The sequence below is a fragment of the Protomyctophum parallelum genome, assembly GCF_964188405.1.
Source record: "Protomyctophum parallelum genome assembly, chromosome: 1".
In the NCBI taxonomy this organism is placed as follows: Eukaryota; Metazoa; Chordata; class Actinopteri; order Myctophiformes; family Myctophidae; genus Protomyctophum; species Protomyctophum parallelum.
Genome location: NC_139697.1, coordinates 74386615 through 74396864, shown reverse-complemented (window position 1 = coordinate 74396864; position 10250 = coordinate 74386615). Strand labels below are relative to the sequence as shown.

The following is a 10250-nucleotide window of genomic DNA, read 5'->3' as shown; positions in this document are numbered from 1 at the left end:
TCGAAAAGCTGCCCCCCCACCTCCCCCCTGTACCATTACTACCACTCCACACACACACACACACACACACACACATACACACGCACGCACTCACACACGCTTGCACGCACGACGTACGCACGCATGCATGCATCTTGTTCTCTGTGTTCCCTATTTTATTTTCTTGGCAGGTCATCAAATGTGTGGAAGCAATGTTCAAAAGTGTGATCAATTTCAGATTACATACTGAGAATGTAATCACCAGTGATGTCCACCAGAATACTCATTGATTATGTTTTCGATCTTTTACTTCTCGCTTCAGATTCACACGTTTATTCACATATTAAACTCAAGTAAATGTGCTCAAGTTGGAATATTGCAACTTTGCTTCATTTGCCTCAGCCACCCGGTGCAAATTTGCATGTATTTGCGTATTTACATTGGACTTGGCTTTGGCTTTGGTGCACACACTGTCACCATTAGAGGCCAACTTCAGTGGTATTACATAGACCATAATCCCATAATCAGAATTTATGAGAAATGGGTTAGTGTAAACCACATTTTTCTACAGATACCATCTGTACAAAAATGTGGTTTAACACTTACCCATTTCTCACAATAAATAAAGTGCCAACACTTATTTGCACACACCTAATGCCATACAGGGAGCATCAATGGTCATTTCACTAGGAAAGACCAAGCATCAGACATAATAACCTTTAGGGTTGTTTATTGAATAGACATGGGGGGATGCCATTAGAGTTGCCGGCGTGAACATCTAAGGTCGAGGTGAGTGCCTGTGCGAAATGTGTAGAAACCCCTCTGGAACCTGCAGAGAAGATAGAGGTAGAATAGAAAAGGGGAGGGGGGGTGGGTTACTTGGAAACTATGCACGCCGCCGTTTTTCAAACTTGTGTTTACAGTAAGTACCCAGGGTAATTGGTGAGGTAGGAGTGGTCGGCCTGGTTGGAGGTGGGTGACGTGGGTGAGTGGTTGGCACGGGTGGCACAGGGTGGAGTTGACGGTGGCAGGTGGGTGTTGCTTGGTTGTCTTTTGCTTGATCAAACCTCCCGAACATCAGTTGTTCCAACTCCATTCATTCTTGCTTTCCATGAGACGTGGCCAATGCATCCATGTAGAATATGTATTCTGTTATATGATGTGTGCCACTAGAGCTAAGCTCAATGGGAAGAGCTGTTGCGGCCTGGGTCTTGTCTGGGGCATCTACACCCTCCTTTTTTGAGAAAAGGTCCTCGCACTTCACACTCACGCATGACGCCCTCTATGACACACAACGTCCTTCATGTCCCTCAGACGAGAACCTCCACCATGTCCTGCTGACTATGCCAGATGTAATGATTCGCTCCGAGCTGGAATCGAACCCCATCACTCTCCTTGGCAAACCCAAGCACAACCGACCATGCCAATAGAGGGGCCTGAGCTTGATTGGCAGAGCTGGCCGAGTCTTGTCAGGGGCACTCTGTGTAATAAATGTGGTGCATTTATATAGCTGCGCGCCAAGGCGCTTTACAATGATTGCGCATTACATTCACCCATTCACACACACATTCATACGAGGATGTAAGTAAACTAACCTCGTGTCACCAGGCTTTCGAGGAAAACATACAAGGCACCAACCTTCTCATCAGCAGCAAATAGGCGTACAGCGTCTTGCTCAAGCACACTATCCTGGGGGAGCCTGGGAAGTGGGAACCTTCCGGTTCCCAAATGGCCGCTCTAGCACCTGATCAGTGAACTGATATACTTGGAGAACAGATATTTTTTAAATAAACTATACATTTAATTTAGATCATGTTACAGCCTATATACCCATTTGCACACCCCTATTCAGAATCCATGGTGTACAGGGACAGCAAGAAACATTTGAAAGCATTTTGAAAGCTGCAGGAAAGCCAGAATTGGTCAGAAAGCCATACTTATTTTGAAAGGATTGTTTTGGGTTGGAATAGGGAGCTGAAATTGGTCTCCTGATGTTTGATCATGTCTTTTGGGGGTGATGTTGGCATATTTCACAGTTTCTGAAAATGTTCTGTTATTGTACACTGATTGTGGAAATACTACTAATGAAATAATAAGAGGAACCACTGTCCTCAAAAGTAATCTGATAATCAGCCATTTAAGTGTAAAAAATAAAATCATCAGTAATATAATTACAGTTTTACAGTAACCCTTCCAACCCCGTATTTTGGTTTGAAGAGCATTGAAAGGGAAACATAACAAAGCAAAACCGGTCGTCCTCAGGGGGGTTTGTCCTTCAAAAACAAAAACAGTCCTGGCACAGATTCTGTTTGTAACATTAAACAGCCTTTTCTAGTGCGTTGTTGCGAGGTGTGAACGACACTGCGAGCTGATAGGACCACTGTTTTCCTTCCAAAAGGCTTAACGATTGATTATTCTTTGCTTTTCTTTCTTTCTTTTTTATTTGATTTTTTCAAAATCTGCTAGCGACTTCGCTTTAGAAAGAAAGAAAGAAAGACTTGAAGAAGCCCATTAATATGAAAAAACAAATGAGAGGAGAAAGCGACATTCATATGGAATTCACCACAAGAGTAAAGGATTGAAGGTCAGACAGACAGACAGACAGACAGACAGACAGACAGACAGACAGACAGACAGACAGACAGACAGACAGACAGACAGACAGACAGACAGACAGACAGACAGACAGACAGACAGACAGACAGACAGACAGACAGACAGACAGACAGGGGGGAGAGGGGGGAGGGGGAGGATGGGGAGCAGAAAAGTTGGGATAAAAATAAAATAAAGTGTGTGGATAGCCATGAAGATGAAATATGGTCTCAATGAATGAATGATTGAAAAAGTTCATTTCATATATGAAACGACACATGAAACAAAATGGCTATCCACAGAGAAGCCACTGAGGTATTCTTGGAAGCAGTAAAAGTAAGAGTAAAAACCCTGAATCGGATGAATAGTGAAATGCATACAAAGCGTTCATTAGCGATACAAGCCGTGTCCAGGGACATGGTGCAGTGCTTATCGGTAAGCAGTCTATGTCTTTTCATGGCTTTCAACGCTTTATGGAACCAGAATTCCTTGGCTGAAAATACATTTTACCAGGATGTCTGACTATAAGAACACATAAATGTTCTTCTATACGTTATGTTTTGGCAAGATCACAGTCTTCTCAGCCAGTGCAACTGGTGGTACTGTGCCTTGCTCAAGGGCATCTCAGCATTTGTTGGGGTAGGAAATTGTTACTCATGTATTAATTTGTCCCTACGTCGTACTTAGCTGGTTTCCACACTAGCTTATTGATAGGGAGTTCGGTTTCGATGGCAGTGACTGACTGGCTAGTCTTATTCTCCTGATATGTTCTGATATTTTTTGGGGGAAAATGCCCCGTACAGCCGTTTGTTGGTAATAATATACCTCTGACCTCACTCCATTCATCAGTCAGGACTGCAGAGTCACTTCTCATCTTGAATATTATAACCTCTTCAGATTTATTGCATGTGCCAATCCTAAGCCGGTGCATGGTCCTCAAAACCACACTCACTCTGTGATTGGTTGAATGTGCAGGGGGAACGCAGAGGGATTGCTCATTTTGATTGACGTGATGATGACATGGAAACAAGACATCCCTTTTGGTGTTTGACTGCACTCTGTTGCTGTACATTCTTTCTAATAAACTATTCAATCAATCAATGACCCATTTCGACGCCTTGCCATCTCAGACGGCGTGCACGAGGACATTATATGAGAGCCCATGGGTCTCAAGGCCTTACATAGGCAGGACTTGAGTGAACCAAAATGGGCCTTCCACACAAAAATGAAAAAATAAGAATCACACTTGTGTGAAGTGAGGGGCGCTCTTATCATCATACATCATACATCACATTCCGTGCTCAACCAATCAAGTCATCACATTCCGTGTTGCAAACTCAAACACAGCTCTGCTCATATACACAACACAAACACACAAAGCTGTGCATAGGAGCCAGGAGGGGGTGGCGCCGCTCAAAAACAGGCTTGGGAATGCATCACACGCTTACATTCTACCTTTGCTTGATCTGTACTGTACTGTACTGTACTGTACTGTACTGTACTGTACTGTACTGTACTGTACTGTACTGTACTGTACTGTACTGTACTGTACTGTACTGTTCTGTAAATCCTTGATTTCCCTTGCTTTGACGTTGATTAAGGTTCATGGGCCTTACTCTGACCTTGCACTTTGAATGTCGCTCTAAATGTTAATACTATTAGTCATACATGTACTAAATATTGTTCCATTATGTTGTTAGAGGATCTAAACTGCATGGCGACTATTTCATAACATTTTGTTTTCTCTATCTCTTCCCATCTTTTATCAATTATTTGTTGATCGCCTTCATTCCTATCTTCGGTATCTTTCCTCTGCTGTGCCTTTACTCACTCCAACACGAACTAAGAACATACAACCCCTCTCTCGCCTTCTCTCTCTCTTTTTCTCACTCACTCACTCACTCACTCGCTCGCTCACTCACTCCGCATGCATGCACACACACACTCACGCACGCATGCACGCACACAAGCACACACACACACACACACACACACACACACACACACACACACACACACACACACACACACACACACACACACACACACACACACACACACACACACAGAGGTGCAGTAGGAGACAAGATGGAGAGGGGGTCGCGCTCACTGCATGTTAGTGATGTTATGCTAATCATTCTAGTGTCAGTCATCAAACAGAGAGGAAATGCTAATGACTACAATAGCATACCATTAGTCAGGTTAGCTCGCAAATTAAAAACTGGATTGAAAGTCAGTCCTTGATGCTTTAATCTGGCCAGGTATAGCTCCCTGACAGCAACCTGCATGGCATTAAAGGTCTTATTATGTTATTAAAAAAGGTCAATCTGCACAAAAACACCTCAAAATGTCTGTAGTTCATGGAAAATATTTAATGTAACTTTGAAATAAACTTTATTTGAAATAATTTGAAGAATGTTGAAAACATTTGGAAATGATTGAAAATTTTAGAATGCTTAATTCAAACACCAAAAAAAAGATTACCCTCAATAATGGACATTTTGTTAACATGTCTGAAGAATAAACGTGATCACAGTCAGGCTTGGGTTTCCCAATGTAACGGGGCTTGATATCATGATGAGCTTGAGCCTTGATGTAGCCTAAGTAAGACACTGACCTCTAACATGAACCCATGGCCTCACTTCCCATTTCAGACGCCCCAATGTTTAAGGCTGAGCATTGTCACGTCTCATGGTCATTTGTAATATTTATTTTAGTTTTTTATTATTGATAGATTGTATATTGTATACTGTACACTATGAACCTCCCGATATTATCGGGCGATAAATGCATGAAAATGAAATATCTGAAAATATTGTTATCGATTTAAATTATTCGTTTTAGTTCTTCCAAATGTATGATAATGTTTATTTTTATTTGGAAAACCTTGTTACATTTACGAATGCATCAGCGGGGCATGACAATAAAATTAGGCATGATGTGTTAATTCCACAACTGCATATATCGGTATCGGTTGATATCGGTTCATATCGGTATCGGAAAATAGGAGTTGGACAATATCGGGATATCGGATATCGCATGAAAGATTTGCGTGTGCATACACACACGCACTCTGTCGTGTTGAGTGGACAGATGGAGAATATTTTGCTAAAAGTAGCCAATTTATATGTTCACAAAGTGTCACATTGCTGTCTCGTGAACTCGGGCTATTTTGGAATGTCCTTATATAAAATGGAGCTTAAGTGGTTAAATGACACACATTAATGGTTTTAAACAATCTTGGTACAAATGTGTATTTTTGTTCTGTATCTCAACTGGGAGACGCATTATGTGCTTACAAAACTAATTATCGAATTAGTTTTGTAAGCACATAATGCTATCTAGACAGACAGAAAAACAGTATACAGACATATCAGTTCTGGAATCTGTTTTTGTATTGTGTCTTAATAATGAAATTTAGTGGCGCTCTCTTTTAATCATGAGCTAGTGTTTTTAATCTGAGCAGGTAGCCGGCTGCATGGCATTTAGTCCCCATTATTTCATAATATGCCAAATTAGAATGCACACCTCTCAAAGGTTAAGCACCAATCGCGCTTTTAATTTGAAACTTCAGCTGATGTATGAGGTGGCGTTGCAGTCATTTACATTTCATAGCTGAAACCTCGTATATCAAATATATTTCCTCTTCCAAGTGTGCAGTGTGGTCTTTTGTACAGTACTCCACAAAGTGTAAATGAGAGATACTGTTCAGCGTAAATCTTTTTAGACACACACAAGTTCACATTTCACCAGGGGTCAGAAGGCACACTGTAAAATCCATTTGGTTCCATTTTTACACACTCTCAGAGTCAAACATAGAACGGAGAATTTTACTGTGCAGGCCAGGGGGTTGTCTCTACAGTGGCTCCGCTCAAAGGTCAACACACTACACTACGGGCCAAAGTGTCCATTACACTTTGAAGGGATGGGTGATGACCCAATTGTCTTGAAATGGATTATATTGTGGAAACAAACATTACAACCTGGGCTGCCGAGCCAGCCGGACGGCGTACCACAGGTTCGACTCCCGATCACGACAGCCTTTGCCGCGTGTCTTCCCCCCCCCATCTCTCTCCCCATTTCCTGTAAGTATCTAGAAGAGTCCTGTTGGTTAACCAAAGCATAATTTACCCAGCTAAAAACCAAATAAAAACACATACCGGTATGTCAAAGTGCAGATCAGAATAGACTCTCGCTCAGTGTCTCATCATGCTGTTGCTGTTTCCAGCATAGCTGAAAGACAATTCAAAACATAATAAGAAACACCTCGTTTGACACAGGTGTTAGGGTTTAGTATGATAGGACCCAAAAGCAGAACTCAGAACCAGATGAATACAAACTCAGGTATTTATTCACAAAACAGGAAAAAACTAAAATAGGCTTGGGGCTGTGTAGGGCTATGTTGAGCTGGTCGGCAGGCAGGCGAAGAACACGATCGGCAACTGAATAAACTGGCAAGGGCTGGAGTGAAGAGCCATGCAGGTTTTATATCAGCTGGGCTTGATGAGGAGATGACCCCAAGGTGTGTAGTTCCACAGGAGATAGATACCACGTCACAGCCCAGGAAGCCAGTCACACGCCCATGCCAGACCATATAGGGAAAAGGAAAAAAACAGCAACACAACATTAAAACAGCCCGCCCATAACAACAGGCCCTTAATGTTTTTTTCTGATACCACAGCAAGCGCTGAATGGACGTTCTCATCAGCCACCATCCACACCCATTTCTGTTCCCCGGTAAGGGGGTTGTTATTGTATCCCCCTGCTCTTAATGTTTAATGATGGTGTTTAATTGTGCCGAGCAGGGAGAAAAATGTAGCAGAGCCGAATGCCAATGTAAAATATTAATATTATATGCACACTTTTCTCATTCTATAATAAATATTGGTTAAATCTATTTGTGAGTTATCTGACTGAACTATATGATTATTGTGCTGCCAAAAAAGTTCAAGCTAATATAATATCAATTAAATATTTGCCCGATGAAGACGTAAAAGGGTCGAAATGTTGCGCCAGTAATAAAAGTAACTTTTGTGGAGCTTAAAAACAGTGTGTGTGGATGTTTGATCCTCTCCTTGATTCTCACCTTGATGTCCAGCCTACGCATACTTACTTATACTTACTTACTTACTTATGACAATGTCACAAATTTAACCAAAAGTAACCAGGACAAAATAATTGTAGTCTTATGTAGGCATACCTGTACAGAATTACCAAACAAGTCGCTTTACCAACTCGCCCCGGGCGTACAGCCGGTGGAACTGCGCGGCCTGGTATTCCTAAAGTAACCTAAGTAAATGATGCTTAACCTCTTAAACCCCAGGGGGGTCCAGGAGGGAAAATCAAAAATATCTGAGTTGGAACCTGAGACCTTGACCAGCCCCATTTACCCGCTGAGAGCTGTTCATGAGGTGGATTGGGGCTGAAGAGGTTTTAAACGGTTAAACCTAACCTTATTCCTAAACTTAACCCCAGTAAAACTATGCCTATAACCCTAAACTTATATTATTTCTAACCCTATTCTCAGTAAAACTAAATAAAGAATACAAGAACCGAGCGGAGAAAGGGGCGAGATGGTTTAGGGGTACATGATATACCCCTGTACACAACACATAGCAATAAAGAATACCTTGAACCTTGACCTTTGAATGACACTTCATCAGGGGAGACAACCAGAGGACTTGCACACAGGGCACAGGCCCTCAGCAGGGACACTGGGCCAGTGGCACTCTCTCCCTCTCACCCGTCCTGACTTGTGGACTTCCACACCACTGCCCACCAGGCCGGTACCAACCCTCTGTCCCTCTCTCTTCTATAAAGGCCAGCTGATTTGACCCTCGGCTGGCCCAGTCTACATGCATGTGGAAAGTCCCGGCCTGAGCAATTAATTAGACAGCACTAACCCCTGCTCGTGTCCATAAGTGGTGTCCATATGTGGATAAAATGTCTGTAGCAAGACAAGCAATTTTAACATAAGAACTATTAGGCCTATAATGTTCATGTTATATTTTAGGGCACATTAAGAATGGACACTCATTTGTGTTTTGGGTAACAATGACATTATTATTATTATTATTATGAGACTATCTGGATTGAGAATCAGAAGTGATATCCTAAGGGGGGGGGGGGTAATTTATTTTAGACACATGATGACTCTGAGTATAAAAAAGGGTGAGTCGAAGTTAGCTGTCAGAAAGATCTCCGACTCAAAACAAACCGCCCATTCACTTCACAAGTCCAGCCTTCAGCACGCCTACTGAGCCAATGAGATGCTCGTCCGTGCGCTGTGCCGTCTTCTGATTAGCCGTGAGGGCTGGGAGGGGGCGGGGGGTAGTGGGATGGCAGGGCTCAGACAGAGAGCACGAGGTAGCGCGGTAACGAAGTCAGGACCTGATAGAAACCTGAAGAGAGGTAGATAGATAGATAGCGAGAGAGCGAGAGAGAGTCGGGGAGATAGAGATAGAGCAACACTGAGAAAGAGAGGGAGAGGGCAGAGGAGAGAGAAATAAAGAGAGGTCAGGTAACAGAGAGAGTCTGTGTGAGAGAGAAAGAAAGAAGTGGTATAGGATTGAGTTTGAGAGAGAGAGAGAGAGAGAGAGAGAGAGAGAGGGGGGGGGGGGGGGGGTACACAGTTTACCGTTGCACCGTAAACGGACACAGAGCGCAGGAGAAGCGACAGAGGCGGACAACATCACTGGAGGATAAACGACAATAAAGAAACAGACCGCACATTAAAAGTCACAGACATTTTATACATACATTTAAATATATAGATCTGTTTTTATTTATCATTGTTGTAACCATGGCGGGCTCTTCCTCCAACCCACTCACCCGGACTTCCACCACGCCGCCCACCGACACTCTCTTCCACTCCGACCCGCCGTACAGCGCGCCGAACCCGGCCAACAGCAACCACAGCTCGACCCCTCGCCTACCGGTCCCCCCTCCTCCGCCGCCGCCGCGCCTCGGCGGCTCGTACCTCGGCGTCAGCCACCCGGTGGTCACCCTGAACGGGACGTCGGTGGTCAGCGGCGGCATCAGCTCGGCGGGCGGCTCCTCATCCTCGTCCTCCTCCTCTCTCAGCCTCACCACCACCACCTCCACCGCCGGCACCATCAACGAGTGCAAGATGGTCGAGTTGCACGGCTTGAAAGTGGCGTCCTTCCATGTCAACGGGCTCGAGTTGATCTGTCTGCCGCAAGTTTTCGACCTGTTCCTCAAGCACCTGGTGGGCGGCCTGCACACCGTGTACACCAAGCTGAAGCGACTGGACATCTGCCCCGTGGTGTGCACCGTGGAGCAGGTCCGCATCCTGCGGGGCCTGGGCGCCATCCAGCCCGGCGTCAACAGATGCAAACTCATCACCAGGAAAGACTTCGAGGCGCTTTACAACGACTGCACGAACGCCAGGTAAGACTTTTATAATGATGTTTTTTTAATAATTGGTTTCTTTCTTCCTTCCTTTCTTTCTTTCTTTCTTTCTTTCTTTCTTTCTTTCTTTCTTTCTTTCTTTCTTTCTTTCTTTCTTTCTTTCTTTCTTTCTTTCTTTCTTTCTTTCTTTCTTTCTTTCTTTCTTTCTTTCGTCTTTAACTCTGAGAGTTTACAAATGTAACCAAATGGACCCCCATGACAACTTATTAAGGCTCTTTGTATATAGCAGCCTAATCAGTTTAATAAAC

The 10250-nt window shown here is 43.6% G+C and overlaps 1 protein-coding gene across 1 annotated transcript in view; it reads left to right on the top strand.

The window, feature by feature from the left end:
* Positions 1-9023: 9023 nt before the first annotated feature.
* The window catches only part of LOC310854887 (dachshund homolog 2-like), a 57288-nt gene continuing 56061 nt past the window's right edge, over positions 9024-10250 (top strand). The window contains exon 1 of the mRNA XM_083759637.1: positions 9024-9981. Coding sequence (XP_083615763.1) covers positions 9374-9981 — 608 coding nt within the window. The 5' untranslated portion in view covers positions 9024-9373. The remainder of the gene's footprint in view (positions 9982-10250) is intronic.